General features: G+C 55.3%; 1 protein-coding gene across 2 annotated transcripts; it reads left to right on the plus strand.

Annotated features, from left to right (window-relative positions):
* Positions 1–1,018: 1,018 nt before the first annotated feature.
* Positions 1,019–14,528, plus strand: FOXRED2 (FAD dependent oxidoreductase domain containing 2). 2 transcript variants are annotated; one of them, XM_065887323.1, is made up of 8 exons: positions 1,019–2,229; positions 3,946–4,197; positions 4,331–4,594; positions 4,952–5,118; positions 7,905–8,070; positions 9,796–10,037; positions 11,225–11,395; positions 14,220–14,528. In XM_065887323.1, the coding sequence occupies exons 1-8, from the start codon at positions 1,682–1,684 to the stop codon at positions 14,471–14,473; spliced, it is 2,064 nt and encodes a 687-aa protein (XP_065743395.1). In that variant the 5' UTR covers positions 1,019–1,681; the 3' UTR covers positions 14,474–14,528. The 2 variants fall into 2 exon arrangements, with proteins under 2 accessions (XP_065743395.1, XP_065743396.1); XM_065887324.1 differs by lacking the exon at positions 4,331–4,594 and having other exon boundaries at positions 1,682–2,229; positions 14,220–14,473.
* The last annotated feature ends 697 nt before the right edge of the window (positions 14,529–15,225 follow it).

The following is a 15,225-nucleotide window of genomic DNA, read 5'->3' on the forward strand; positions in this document are numbered from 1 at the left end:
CTATCAGTAAATTTTGCCTGGCCTGGGAACGAGCATTCCTAGCACCAGGTGACAAGTCAGTCACAGAATGCCTCCCAAACCTTGGTCGAAATTAAGACTGAAAGGGAAGCAACTGTCAAATAAAGAATGTAACCTACCGCCCAGCTCTACGAGAATCAAGTCATTAGCCACTGCAGTTGCTGACCTACGGTATACCCTGAAGGAACTGAGGATGAGGAGGCGCTTCTTGCTCTAAAGGTGGCAGAACCAGCCTTCAGACATTTTCAAGAGAAAGTCTTGTGAACCCAGTTTCTTGCGTTTTCCCATACTTAGAGAAGAACTGAAACCATTAACTAAGCCGTTAATTCCTTGTGGACGGCAGCAACCTTCTACCAAGACGTGTGCTTGACCGCTTTGTTACAGTCCTCGAGCTTTCTGGAAGAGCTCATAATTTGGAGTATAAGTGGGGGGTTTTAATGTCACAATCCACTTCTTAACTGTGTGACCTTAAGCAAATCACCCCTAAATTCCATTTGGCCAGTCAGCTATTTACATTATATTGGAAACAATCCCTGGCCTTCCTCTTCTGGGGGAAGATCCAGTCAGTCCTGTTTCTTAGTAAACAACAGACTGAATCACTGTAGCGAACACACCAGTTAATTTGTTTATCCGTCCTGGCTTCATCAACCTGGTTTCCGGTCCCAAGGTACTGAGTACCCAACTAGTCTTTGGCCACAGTAATGGAGTGGAACAGCTGCGATTATCTCCAAAAGTCGTCTGCTCCCGTGCCTCCCTTACACGTGGAAAGACACAGCTTTAAAGAGCCCCAAGCCACTTGCCAGATTTGATCTTCAGTCGGGCCACCACGCGCCGGCACGCGTCGGCCGGCGGAGCAGCACGTGCGCGGCTCTCGCGAGCGACCCGGAGCCCAGAACCCGACAGCCCAGCCCCTCATGACGCGCGCCGCCACGTGACCCCGCCCCCTGCCATGGGCGGGGCCGCCGCGGTGGCGCGGGCAGGCCGAGCGCGGCCTGACTTGGCTGCGGGCTGTCTACGGAGCGGCTGGGAGGTTCGAGCTCTGTGCGGGGGGTGGACTGGCGGGCCGGGGAGGCGGAAGCTACGGGCGTGGGCACCGCGCACGCGTGGGGAGCGGCTCCCGTATTCAGCGCGCCCGAAGGAGGGCGGCCTCGCGCTGCTCCGCGGGCAGGTGTGCCGGGGCTTCCCTGTCACGTGACCGAAGAGACCCGGGTGTGGGACGGGGGCCTGCAGACCACACCTCCTTCAGGCTGGAGGCCGGAGTGCGGGGGCGCGGGGGCGTGGCCAAAAAGACGTGACCCTCGAGGGTCTGGCCTTGGGAGGCCCTAGGGGGGTGTTGGGCATCCCTGGAATTAGGGGAAATTGGAGAAAACACCCAGCCTCTTATTACCATGGCAATAAGGAGTCTGGCGCCCTTGGGAACTAAGGTCCTGAGGGAGATGGAGGGGCTCGGGACTCCTGGGGGGAGCCCAGATCCGAGCTTGAAACGATGGAGTCGGGGCAAATGAGTTCAGAGGTCCGTGGGTTCTGGTCCTGGCTGCACCCCAGGTCGCAGTGAGCGCTCCGGCAAGCCCCTGCCTTTCTGGGCCCCCAGTTCCTGGCTCACCTCCGCGGGCGTCGAGGGGCCTTCGTGGTCCGAGGCCTCACCTCTCTGGTCTGCCGTAGGATGGGCCTCTCCGCCGCGGCCCTGCTGTGGGGCCTCCCAGGGCTTCTCCTGACCATCGCCCTGCACCCGGCTCTCTCCCCGTGCCCCGCCCAGGCCTCGGTGCCCGCGCACCGGGACTACTGTGTCCTGGGTGCCGGGCCCGCAGGGCTGCAGATGGCCTACTTCCTGCAGCGGGCCGGCAGGGACTACGCCGTGTTCGAACGCGCCCCGGGACCGGGCAGCTTCTTCACGCGCTACCCACGGCACGGGAAGCTCATCAGCATCAACAAGCGGTACACAGGCAAGGCCAACGCCGAGTTCAACCTCCGCCATGACTGGAACTCTCTGCTCAGCCACGACCCCCGGCTGCTCTTCAGACACTACTCCAACGCCTACTTCCCCGATTCCGGCGACATGGTGCGCTACCTGGGCGACTTCGCAGACCGGCTGGGGCTCCACGTGCTGTACAACACAACCATTGCCCACGTCACTCTGAACAAGGATCAACGGGCCTGGAATGGCCATTACTTCATCCTGACCGACCAGAAGGGCCAGGCATACCAGTGTAGGTAAGGAACCGGGCTCCAGAGCTCACCTGCTGAAGCCAGTGCCTTCCCTGGAAGAAGGAAACCCATTGGTTGGCCCGTAGATGTGGGAGAAAGGAGGCATTTCTGCCCATCCTTGCTCCCACTGAAATCCAGTGCTAAGAGGTTCAGTTCAGCCATCATTTCCCAAGTGTTTCCTAGAAATGTATGTACTCAGAGATCCTTGAAAATTCTGACCATTTCTTTCCTCCAGGATTTTTCAGACTTCAGTATCTTCACATTGACTGAAGGACTCCAGCGTTGGGTGTTGAGCATTGTCTGAGCTTATGCAACCACAAGACCCTTTTTGTAGAGCATCTCCTAGAACTTGTGTTCCCCAAAATACATGCTGAGAAGTACTGGCAAGTGTCCAGCAAGTGTTAGACAGGCTCAGTAGGATTTCTGAACTGAATGAGAGGGAGGGCCAATAGGCGGTGCTGCCAGGATTCAGTTTTAGCTCGCTTTGACTTGGGAGAAAGCTTAGCGTGGTCTAGAGAACCCAGACTCAGAGTTATATGTTATACCGCGCTTGTCTAATCCTCACAAGGATCCTTTGAGGGAGCTTCACTGATGCCCATTTTACGGATGAAGAACTGAGGCTCAGAGAAGTTAAGTAACTAGTGCCGTGTCACACGGCTAATAAGGGGTGCACCTGCCACTTGAGCTCACATCTTCCTGACTCCGAAGCCTGTGTTCTTAACGCTGTGCCCGACTGCCTCTCCGTTCCCGGCCGTCAGCCTGGCACCTGGCTCCAGGCAGGTGCTCGATCACGGTTCATTTTCTCATGCCTTTTGCCAGAGGCTCAGCCTTGCTCCTTGCTTGTTACAGCCCAAGGAGAGAAGGGTTGGGTCAATTTGGACCCTCGCATCTTAGGCAGCAGTGCTACAGTGTAGGGGATTCAGATGTGAACAAATGGACAGGCCAAAAAGCAAGGGGCCACAGAGGCTGCCCAGGCCCCTTCTCCAGGCCACCCGGTCCTGTTTTCTAAACTACCTTGCGATCAAACCATTCCTCTGCAGGCCGGCAGGGTCCGGCTCCCAGCCTGTCCACCACGGGATTGTAATCCCCACCAGTGGAAAGAGCAGCACTCTGGAATTAGGCTGACCTGTGGTCAGATTCTGGCTCTGCTGTCTAAGGAGCTATGGAGGTCGTGGGCCCACGTGGAGCCTGCATCTCCTCACCTGTAGAGCAGGCCGAATAACACCAATGCAGAGCTGCTTTGAGCAGTGAGATGAGGTAGAAAGCACTGAGTACAGGGCCTCGTACAGAGTCACCACTCAGCAGACTGCGTCTGCCACGCAAGTACGAGAGGGGGAAGCAGAACGTCTAGTTTCATTTTCATGACTAGGGTGGTACTTGGTGAGGCTGCCATGTTCAAAACTAAGTGAATTAATCCATTTCTCATGGCGTCACCCTCTCCAAAGTCAGAAAGTAGAACTAATTCTCACGTTTGGTATAATCCCAGGAAGGTGTAAAGGAAACTGCACCCACTGGATCACTCAGTGAGAGGCCAGGGTAGGGTCTCAGATGCACTGGGACAGGTCAGGAGGTGGGTGAATAAATGAACAACCTGCTTTCTTTTAGGAGCCAGCAGTCTGGGTGAGGCGGGCGAGCCAGGCGGCAGGTCCAAAGAGGGATTTTTCACGTCGTGGTCTCATAGCTAAGAGGCTAAGCCATCCTCCCTCTGTCCCCCACCTGCAGCGTCCTTCTCGTGGCCACTGGCTTGTCAGTCCCCAACCAGGTTGACTTCCCTGGCTCCGAATACGTGGATGGTTATGAGTCCGTGTCCGTGGATCCCAAGGACTTCGTGGGTCAGAATGTGCTGATCCTGGGCCGGGGGAACTCGGCCTTTGAGACAGCGGAGAACATCTTGGGTGTCACCAACTTCATCCACATGCTGAGCCGCTCCCGGGTCCGGCTCTCCTGGGCCACCCACTACGTCGGCGACCTCAGGTATGCTGGGCAGGTACTGTGTGTGCTGTGCTACCAGCCCCTGACCCCCGCCCGACTAACCGCCCTGGCCCCTGAGGCTTCCTTACCCGGCACAGACGTCTTTCTCTCTCCTGACATTCCCCTTGGGCCCCAGGGCCATCAACAATGGCCTGTTGGACACCTACCAACTGAAGTCCCTGGACGGGCTGCTCGAGTCTGACCTGACGGATCTGGCCATTGTGAAGGACCACAAGGGCAAATTCCACGTCACCCTGAAGTTCTTCCTGGAGGAAGGCAACCGGAGTGCCGACGCCGTCCCCCTCCCCCAGGACGATAACGACAACTTCGCCTTGCGCGTGGCCTACGACCGGGTCATCCGCTGCCTGGGCTGGAACTTCGACTTCTCCATTTTCAGCAAGTGAGTCCGAACAGAGGGGAGGAGCTGGATCTCTCAGCAAAGCCCTCTGGTCAAGGCCCAGGTGGACAAGGAGACGCCAGAGGGCTTGAACAGACCTCCTGTGCCATCAGGTCACACAGGGACCCAGAGCCCGGCCTCCAGTGCGGCTTGAATCCTGGCTCTGTCCCTGACCCACCACGTCTTTAACGTGAACCTCAGTTACTCTGTCTGTTAAATGGACATCATCATACCTGCCTCCTAGGGTCACGGTGTGGTTTAAATTTGAGCAGGAATGTAAGCACTTAGCTCAGTGCCAAGCCTGTAAAAAGTGTTTCATACATAGCAGCGATTTTTATTCACAGCCCTTTCCACTCACAGGTCCCTCCGACTCTCTGCAGGGGGTGAGCTCAGCAAGAAGTACCCCCTGGTGAAAGCCAGCTATGAGTCCAAAGGGAGCCGGGGCCTCTTTGTCCTGGGGACTGCCAGCCACTCCGTGGATTACCGGAAATCTGCTGGGGGCTTCATCCATGGATTCCGATACACAGGTGAGCCCGGCAGAGAGGGCCGCTGTCCCCAGGGTTTGTAAAGAGACGCCTGATTCTCTTAAAGCAGGCTTAACAGCGGTTGATTGTCATAAATTCCCTGTGGGGCAGGCAGCAGTGGGTTTTCGTGGTCTGATGACACATCTAGAGAAGTACCAGTTAAGGTGTAAAAGTAAGTACATCTGGGGGTGGCGTGTTACCCGCATCACCATGATTGGCAAGGACTGCTAACCTGGGGAAGCAGCTGCGTGGTCTCGGGTGAGGCTTCCTAACCTCCCTAAGCCTCTGTTGGCCCTCCCAGATGTCAGAGTTGTAAATGAGGTGAATTCTTCACCCCATAGAGCTGTTGTAAGGACTAAATAAGGTAATATCTGGAGACCGTGGAGCTGTGAAGCATTACGTACACGTAGACTCTTTGGGTACCAACAAATTTCAGTAAAAGTTGCAACTAGATTATATCAGCTCTTTTTCAAAACTCTCAGTACTAAGGGCACCAATTTTCTGCGCTCTGGGTAGCCCATTGGATGGGTGCTTTATTGCATGATGAGTGGTACATGGGCCAGTTAATTTGACCATAAAAACACCATAAGGGGGCTTCCCTCGTGGCGCAGTGGTTGGGAGTCCACCTGCCGATGCAGGGGACGCGGGTTCGTGCCCCGGTCCGGGAAGATCCCACATGCCGCGGAGCGGCTGGGCCCGTGAGCCATGGCCGCTGAGCCTGCGCGTCCGGAGCCTGTGCTCCGCAGCGGGGGAGGCCACAAGTGGGAGGCCCGCGTCCCGCAGAACAAACACTGTGAGGATCCTTCATCCTGACGTTTCTACATGTAATGTGATGCCTCACTTGCCTTAATGCTACGTTTTGCATTTCACTCTCCTTCCAGTTTGACAGGGAAAGATAATCGTGCCTTACTGTTGATTTCCGGGCGATATGTTTTATACCCTTTGCACGTTGTCAGGGAAAGAAACCGAGAATGTTAGCTGTCTGTTTACCAAAATACTTGCAAATGGAACACACACACGTACACAGAATGGGAAGAGTCTGTTTCTCTAGCTGTGTCCCCAGCAAGAAACCCTCCTCACGTTCCCGTGCATGTCACCCTTCCTGCACCTGCTGTCCTGACAGGTACTGCCCCATCCCTCTTGCTTCCCTCTGTCCTCTCATCTTTCCCCAGCTCACGTTCTTAATTCTCCCAACAGCCCCATAAGAGACATCTTGTTATTTCAACTCCATTTTTCGTAGAAGGAAACTGGGGCACAGAGAAGTTAAGTCACTTACCCAAAGTCACCCAGCCAGTGGATGGCAGAGGTGGCATTTGAATCCACACCTGTCTGACTTTGAGGCTCCCAGCTGACCACTAAGCTTCAGGCAAATGGGAAACAATCCTGGATGGACAGGCCACCAAGAGCTGTGATCACTCCTACTAGCTGGGGACCCCACTAGAAGGAGGGGCAGTGTGGCTGTACACAGTACATCCTGCCCGACCTTGCTCATCATTCAGCTGAAGAAAAGGCCCCCAAGGGAGACAAGTAGAAAACAGCAAGGCAGAGGAAAGCAAGATGAAAGATGGTAACCTCAGAAGGTAGGGCCTGCTGGGAACCCTGCCCCTCCCCCTCCCGTCTCTCTCCAGTCCATCCCAGCCTCACTTGCCTGACTTGGGACCTCTTGGTCTCTCCTCACTGGTCTTCCTGCCATTGGTCCCTCTGGCTTCCCATCCAGCCACTCCGGTACCCACCAGAACACTGTTCTTTAAACAGGAAAACCTCCAGGGGCTCCCCAGCCAGGTCCTCGGCGTGGCATCCAGAGTTTCGTGCAGCCGGCACCAGCTCGCCTGCCCAGCCCGGCCCTCGCCTCCTTTTCAGAATGTGCCAGTTTCTCGAGGTTTTATGTCTTTGCACCGATGCTTCTTTTGTCAGGCCCCCTTCCCACCCTTCCCGAGCTGTGTAATTCCTCGTCCTTTCACAAAACGCAGCGTAACCTTGTTTCCTCCAGAGAAGCAGATGTCTGTCTGTCTGTCTGTCTCGTGAGGCTGAACATCCTTTCCTGTGACCGTTGGTCGACCCAGTCTCCCACCGCGTGAACTGTCTGTGTCCTCGCTGGTGCTGGATTTGGGTGTTGTGTCGGTTCATTTTGAGGAGCAGGCACCTGTGTGTGGTGCCCCAGTGTCACCGCTGTGTAAGGGCAGCCCCAGGTACACAGAAAATGTCCCCCTGTTGTTTGAGATAGCTGTTGCTTTTCTATCCTTCCAGAAATACACAGAGCATCTCAAAGTAGAACTTAGTAACAGATGTGGGTTTTGGCTGTGAACAAGAGGGAGCAGTCAGAGGGTTTCCATTTGGGAGTCTCCCATAGACGTGGGGACTGTGGGGTGGGGAGAGATTGCAGTGGAAGGCTCTGGGTCTGGTTTGGACGCGTCACCTGTGAGGTGACAGTGGCAGGACTTCCATATGCAGATGGCCTAAAGCAGAAGTGGGCAGTCTCGGGCCTGGGGACCAAATCCAGCCGTGCCCGTTCATTTCGTGGTCCTCTGTGACTGCTTTCCCACCAGAGGCAGAATTGAGTCAAGTGAGAGAGACCGTCTGGGCTGCAAAGCCAGAAACACTGCCCACCCAGCCCCTTTCAGAACACACGTGAGGACCCTGCTCTAAAGGCACCTTCTTGGAGCCGCGCAATACAAGCGTGTCCTGAGTGCAGAGCTGGTGGGGCTCTGCGTCCCTCCCCCCGCCCCGCCCCGGAGGTGAAAGAGAACATCTTAAGGGCAGCATGCCATTCCTCCATCTGGCCATTTCAGTGCGTGCCGTCCACCGGCTGCTGGAGCAGCGTCATCACGGCGTCACCTGGCCCTCCACCGAGCACCCCATCACACAGCTGGCCAGTGCCATCATCCGGCGCATCAACGAGGCTTCTGGGCTCTACCAGATGTTCAGTGTGCTGGCCGACGTGGTCCTGTTGGAGGAGTGAGTAGTCAGCCCTCGCCTTCCCACTGCCCCTCCCCCTCCCACGCCGTCGTGCTCCTCTCTTCCTGTTGCATGTGTGGAAGAGCCCAGAGGTTCTTTCCTAAGATGAAGATGGCTGGTGGGGTGGGCAGGGAGGCTGGGGATCCGTCTATTCTGGGGAAACCAGTGACATCAACACCACAGGCTCTGCTGACAGAGAGACAGAGAAGACGTGAGTGTGACTGCAGCTTTGCCACTTTCCACCAGTGTGGTCTGGGGCAAGTTACTTAGCCTCTCTGAGCCTTTCTCATCTGCAGTATAGAGCTAATAATACCTACCTCGCAGGACTGTAGGAAGGAGTAAAGATAACTGGTAGAAAAGCATCTGATACCAAACAGTGAACGGTGAACGGCAGTGAGTAGTGAGCGGTGAACGGCAGTGATGACGGACCACCACCTGCGTGGATGTAAGAGCTCCTCGGGCCAGACCATGTCGGCTCCTTGTCAATCAGGCGATGAGTAGCAGATCACAGAGGACGCTCCCTGAGGAAGAAACCACGCAGAGCAGGGAAGGAAGAAGAGCTGGGGGCAGTGAGCAGTGGGGCGGGTTCTGAAAGGACACGGGGCAGGTGAGACGCCGCAGAGGGAACACCTGCTCCAAAGCCAGTGAGCGCAGCAGCACATCGAGTTCAGGGACCTGCAGGAAACAGCGGTGCTCAGAGCAAAACCCCCGTCACCCTCGACTCCTCTCTCATTCATACCCATTCACAGCATCCGTAGGTCCCATCAGCTCTACCTTCAAACTGTGTCTAGAATCTGCCTCTCACTAGCCCCCCCACTGCCGCCTTGGTCTGGTCCATGAGCATCTCTCACCTGCACTGATACAGCAGCCTCTCACCTTTGACCCCATGGTCTGCTCTCAACATGGTGGCCGGAGTGATTCTTTTTTTTTTTTTTTGGCTGCTGGTGCGTGTGGGCTTTTTCTAGTTGCGGCGAGTTGGGGCTACTCTTTGTCGCGGAGCACGGGCTCTCGGCTTGCAGGCTTCAGTACTTGTGGCACGCAGGCTCAGTAGTTGTGGCTCGTGGGCTGTAGAGCGCAGGCTCAGTAGTTGTGGCGCACGGGCTTAGTTGCTCTGTGGCACGTGGAGTCTTCCCGGACCAGGGCTTGAACCCGTGTCCCCTGCATTGGCAGGTGGATTCTTAACCACTGTGTCACCAGGGAAGATCCAGAGTGATTCTTTTAAAACTTGAGTCACTAGAATTCAGTTCTGTTCACTATCTTCCCACGGCCCACAGCTTCCCTTCCCAGCCCAGATGACACCCGACATTCCCATCGTGGCACACACGGCCCTCCTTGACCTGCCCCCGCCGACTTCCCCTCCCCTCCCCCTCGCTCCACTCCAGCCACACTGGCCTTCTTCCTGTCCCTTGAACATGCCAAGGTGTTCACTCACTCCTAGGGCTTCTGCATCACTGGTCTCTCAGCCTGGCTCACCCTCTCCCTAGATACCCACTCAGGTTACTCAGCGTCTTCTGTCTTCTCTCCCCAGTGTAAGTCAGGGCTCCGCTGTAACAGTAATATTCAAGTGAGACGCGCAGGCCTGATCAGTGTCTGTACGCTGTTTGACGGGCGCTTCTAGGCAGGAGAGGCAGGCGCACGCACACACCACACGCACGCACGCCCACGTCTGGCACCTCTGCCGCAGCACTGAGGGTCTTACCCACGCCGTGTTGCCCCTGTCCCCAGGAATGCCACTGCTTTTGAGTACCTGGAGGAGTTCCCCATGCAGGCGCTGGCCCAGCTGGAGACAATCACGGGAAGAAGGGCAAGGCACGGGCTCTTCGTCATCAATATGGAGTACGGCCGGAATTTCTCTGGGCCCGACAAGGACGTCTTCTTCCATGACCGCTCTGTGGGGCACACGGAAGACGCCTGGCTGTCTAACTTCCTCCATCCTGTCATCTACTACTATAGGCACCTCCCCACCGGTGAGCTGGGTCTCCGCTCTCCCCCGGGCGAGGGCACTCCTCGGACCCCAGCGCCATTAAGCTGTCATGCAGCTCCCTCAGCTGACAGAAGGGGGGCCTCTAGGGGCTCTGCCTAGAGCCTAAATGGGCCCAAGAACGATAAATGCTATTCCCAGATTCTGGCCCACACATCGACCTGGGCAGGCCACGTGTGGAGCGGCGTGATCACCTCCAGGCACCACGTCGTCAGAGGGACACTGTTGTTGCTGTCTCCAAAGGAGGCTGACCGTGGAGCGGGGAGCGGGGATCTGGGGACTGACTCTTAGAAGGAACAGGAAAGGGAAGGGGAACTGGTTAGCACAGGACGGGAGTGGGAGAGCTGGGCAGTGTTCCCAGGGCTGTCCCTTCCTCGCTGTGGGACCTTGGACCATTACTTAACCCCGCTGAGCCTCCACTTGCTCGGGTGTGAAATGGGGGTGGCCATGGTACCCTCCTTGTAGGATGAGGGTTAATGATACAGCACAACGCCAGCATGGTGCCCAGCACGGAGTAGCTACCGAACGATGACCAACCTGGGGAACACGACTCCTGCTTCCAAACTTGAAGGGATGTCCCCTGGAAGAGGATGATCTAAAACTAGAGGTCGTTCCAAAGGGCGGAGGTAGTGTCAACAGGTAGAAATGACAGGAGCGCAGGTTGACGTTCACTCTAAAGGAGCAGCGCATCGTGAAAGCCGCCGAGGGTGGGATGGGCCACCTCCCAGAGTCTCCCGATGCAGGGATGGCCATGGCTTGGTGCCCTGTGGCAGGGACACACAGAAGGGCACCCGCCAGGTAGGAAACTGGACTAGAGGGGCCCTAAGACCCCTTGGATGCAGGACCCCGAGTCTCCTCACAGAAAGGCCAGTTTCAAAGCAGCCACAATAGACCTCAGCTCACGTAAGTCTTAGAAGCAAACCAAGTTCAAGTGACTGGTCCTAGTTCTGCCCGCTGACAGTGCAGGGGATGAGTCTAGTCTAGTCCCTCTCCCTCACGTCCACCTTCCAGACATCTGGAAGGACAGCTGAACAGGCTGATGACCATGGCCCGTGCAGAGGTGCGTCAGGAAGGCTGAGCGCGAGGGGCTGGGGGACAGGCACCTGGGATGTGGCCCTGGGAACGGAAGCCCCGCGCTCGGCTCTGACATGGCGCCCTTTCTCCTCCCCACAGAGCAGGAGGTGAGGTTCCGCCCTGCAGGCTGGCCTCTGCCGCGGCCCACGGCCATCCACCACATCGTGGAAGATTTCCTGACGGACTGGACGGCCCCGGTGGGGCACATTCTGCCCCTGAGGCGCTTCCTGGAGAACTGCTTAGACACCGATCTCCGGAGCTTCTATGCAGGTAACTTAAGTTTCCCGAAGGACAAAGGGGCTGAGCTGGAGGGTGAAGAAGACCAGGTAGATCCGTGCCCTGTGGAGCTTTAGGATGTGCGTCTAGAAACCCAGACCCAAGACTTCCATCTCCTCCGACGGGAGGACTCGGTGTTCACAGAAACCCCCTCCCAGTACAGCACACCTGCAAACACTGAATAAAATGTCTTTTTTTAAAAACCGGCAGGAAAATAAGGGAACTCCCCAGAGGCCAAACGCCAAGTAAAGCACAAACCCACCGCTGGATGAGAGATACTGCTGGTTGTCAGTGGCCTAGAGCCCGGGTAACTGACCAGCACTTGGAGCTGGGAAGACGAGGCTGGAGCAGGGTAGGATGTCCGTACAGAGACCTTTAAATAGAGCTGGGATCTCAGTAGGTAAAGTAGAAGGCAGGAAGCACTCCCGAGAGAGAGAGGAGACGCACGCTTTTTGGCTCTGGGTAGAATGGGGGGAAAATCTCCCCTGAGAATTTCCATCCGCTGGGCCTCACTCATGTGAGTTTGGGGCCAAAGTTCACACTATCGTTGTGGTGCAGAAATCACAGAAGCCAATGTGAGTCTTCGGTGAGGACACATACCTTAAAACTAGGCCTCAAAGAATTCCCCCAGATGAAGTTCCCAGGAACATGAACTCCCAAGCAGAAATCACTTAACACATAAGGATACAAACTACCATGAGGGAATGTCAGCAGAGGCAACACACTGTAGGATGAAACCTACGAAGACTGTGGGAAATGGAATGGTCAGAGGGAGGATGAAAAGTATGTCCAGAATCTGTAAGTAAATAAAAGAGAGATCACTGAAAATAGAATGAAAGGGTAGGACTACCAGAATTGACAGGGCAGATTTGAGAAAGGTCCAAATAGAACTTCTGGAAATGAAAATACAAATTTGTAATTGGAAACTCAGTGTCAAGGTTAGTAGCACATTAGACAGAGATGAAGGGAAAATTGGTGAACTGGATGGAAGATAGCTCTGACAGTCAAACCCAGAGAGGGACTTGGGGAGAGAGAAGTCTCACGATCCACAGGAAGAACTGACAAAAACAAGCCAAATTTTTGTCTTTTTTTTTTAACCCCCTGACTTACCAGGATACCCACTCCTTTCTTCTGTCCAGCGAACATCTGTTGAACAGTGATTGTATTTCACGCACTATTCATATCAAACCAGGTTAGAGAAGGTCAGTCCTCGGCCTACGGGTCAGAGAGCAAGTGTCCTTCTTTCATCCCTCAGTCTACCTTGGAATAAAAATGTACATGTTAAGGGGGATGGCTTAAAACAATACTTTAAGTTAATAGTCTAAATGCGTGTAGATGCTCAAACAGGGGTAGTTCACAGAGCAGAGGTAAGCAGCTTTGAAGTGCTAGCCTTCTGCAGACATAAACTCCGGCCATACACTTACACATGAAATTACCCACTATAGATCTGGAGACCTCAGCTGCCAAAGCTCTGTCTGTTTCTCGAGGTTTCAGGAGTACACAGAGATGCCAGTGCCTGTTAGGGAGTGTATTCCTACCCTGAGTTATGGCTCCTGCCAACCCATCATCACAGGCCCTGCAGCCTCCTGGCTCCTACACCCTAGATAGACTCAACAGTACAGGCCACTGAGTGTCACTGCCTTGAACTTGAAGGAATCCTCCCCACAAAGGGCCAGCTGGCAGAGGGGGGGCTTTCCCTCCACCCGGTTAGTGGATGGGCAGCCGCTAGTTCTGGACCCAGATCTGCTGGGCTTCTCCACCCCCGGCCCCTGCAGAAGGGGTGACATATGTCCTAGGAGGAGGTGCTTGCTGAAAGGCCACCTTAACTGCCCCTCTCCATCCTCTCCCACATCTGCTGCCGTCCCTGCTCAGAGAGGATGGTCATGGACCATTCTGGCAGGGGCCCTCTGTACTACAAGTCAGAGGTAAAGTAGGAAATAGTTTTCCCGTGGCACCTCACAGCCTCATCACTCGTGTGAGCCTTACAGTGTCCTTTGGTAATGTGCCCATTCACTGAGGCAAGAGACTCAAGATGGTTTTCTGACACTAACTCTATCTTCCCATCCTGTCTCTAAATCCCTTAGAAGATTGAGCCCACCTCTGTTTCATCCTTTCTATTCTTTAAGTCAAAGTTATATAAGTACTTGGCTAAAAGGCTTTTTTACCCACTTCCATTCCCAGAAGGAATGAGTTCTAGCTCTTCCGGTCGTCTCTTAATATTTCCAAATAACACGTATCCACAGCTCTTTCTTCATTGATCAGATTTGACCTACACACCAACTTTCTGCTGTGGCATAGACGAGGGTCCAGCAGTTTTGTCTTTACGTCCCCCACAGTGCCTACAATCGTGCTTACGTACAGTATCTGCAGCTCAGACGTCGTTGAGGGGATAAATCTTTGCAAGGAACTCGGAGCTGAAAGTGGAACTGACCACCAAGTTCCCAGCCACCCCCCCGGGGTGGCTCCTGGAAGAGAAGGCTGAGGGGCTGCTCCTGGGTGGCCGAGCTCCCACCCCGCTGGCGCCACGCACAGCAGCATGCGGGCCTCCCACCCCTGGGAGCTGAGCCGTCTCTTTGGTTTGCTTTCCTTTCCTTTGGAGCCTTGTTTTTCCAAAATGTTGAGGCAGCCTCCCAGTCTTGGAACCTCAGGGAGGGATGAGATCCACGGCTACCCAGGTCAGACGTGAGATACCCAGAAAAGTCAGCTCCCAGGCTCAGGGGATGGAGGGAACCGGGTGAGGCCCCTGGGGCATTGGCACCCCCTCCCCTTGCACCTCTCCCCACACCTCTCAGCCCGGTCTCCTCTTGCTTTTGTGCAGAGTCCTGTTTCCTATTCGCCCTAACACGCCAGAAGCTGCCACCCTTTTGCCAGCAGGGATACCTGAGAACACAGGGGCTCGTGGGAACTGAGAGCCTCCGCCAGCACGGCGTGGAGAGCGGGCTCCTGCGGGACTATGCCACTGTGGGCCGGGGGGACAGCGGCCAGCAACCTGGCGACCACGAGCCAGGACAGCACCCTCTGGCTCCAGGGCCTCCGGGCTCACCCTTCGACAGGAACAAAGAGGAGCTCTGATGGCCAGGCTTCTCCCGCCCAGGCCCACAGTCGGCCCTGCCCTTTCCCCACGGTTCAGTGCTCCCACCGACGTGATTGCCAGAGACACCTCAGATCATCGCAGTGACCGCACCAAAGCCACACGGAGGGCACGTAAGGGCTGAAGGGCGGCCACTCGGTGGTCTCCCCTCCTGTTCGGTTCAGAGGTGCCTGGGAAGTGGGGACCAGAGAAAGCATCTTCTGCCAGATGGAAGGGAGCTGCCTTCCACACCGGACTTGTCTGCAAATGAGCTGTCACGGAGCACCAGGCTGGCCTCAGTTCTGTCCCCATCAAGTGCCCAGTGGTTCCTTTTCCTTCCAGTTGTCGACTTAAAAAATATTCACAACCTAAAAGTTGAGAGTTATGTTTTATTCAGCGGGAATTCTTAAGACTTCAAACCCAGGAGGCAGCATGTCAAATAACCCTGAAAGAACTGCTCCGACAAGGTGAGCGGGGAGCCAGGTTATACAGAAGTTTTGCAACCAAGGGCAGGTGGTCTGAACATCAAAAGATTATTGTTAATTAAAGAAAACCAGATATCCCAAGTTTAGGAACTTAGTGCCTTTCTGTGTATGGGAAGATGCAAGAGTCTGGGCTCACTGAAATCTTTCCTTTGATACGCACCTCAGCTGTCTGGGGCCAATATCCTACGTTTTCACATCCTGAGTTTCCTCAGGGCTCACCGTGGGGAGTGGCTGCAGTCTGATGGCTGCTCAAAGGCAGGTGTTCTTTC

This window comes from Phocoena phocoena, chromosome 11, assembly GCF_963924675.1.
Source record: "Phocoena phocoena chromosome 11, mPhoPho1.1, whole genome shotgun sequence".
NCBI lineage: Eukaryota > Metazoa > Chordata > Mammalia > Artiodactyla > Phocoenidae > Phocoena > Phocoena phocoena.

Bases quoted from the DNA above. Each gene is read 5' to 3' on its own strand.
- FOXRED2 (XM_065887323.1), top strand. From the start codon at position 1,682: ATGGGCCTCTCCGCCGCGGCCCTGCTGTGGGGCCTCCCAGGGCTTCTC. The intron at 4,198-4,330 runs GTATGCTGGGCA...CTTGGGCCCCAG, and splicing joins CACTACGTCGGCGACCTCAG to GGCCATCAACAATGGCCTGT. The intron at 8,071-9,795 runs GTGAGTAGTCAG...CCCTGTCCCCAG, and splicing joins GACGTGGTCCTGTTGGAGGA to GAATGCCACTGCTTTTGAGT.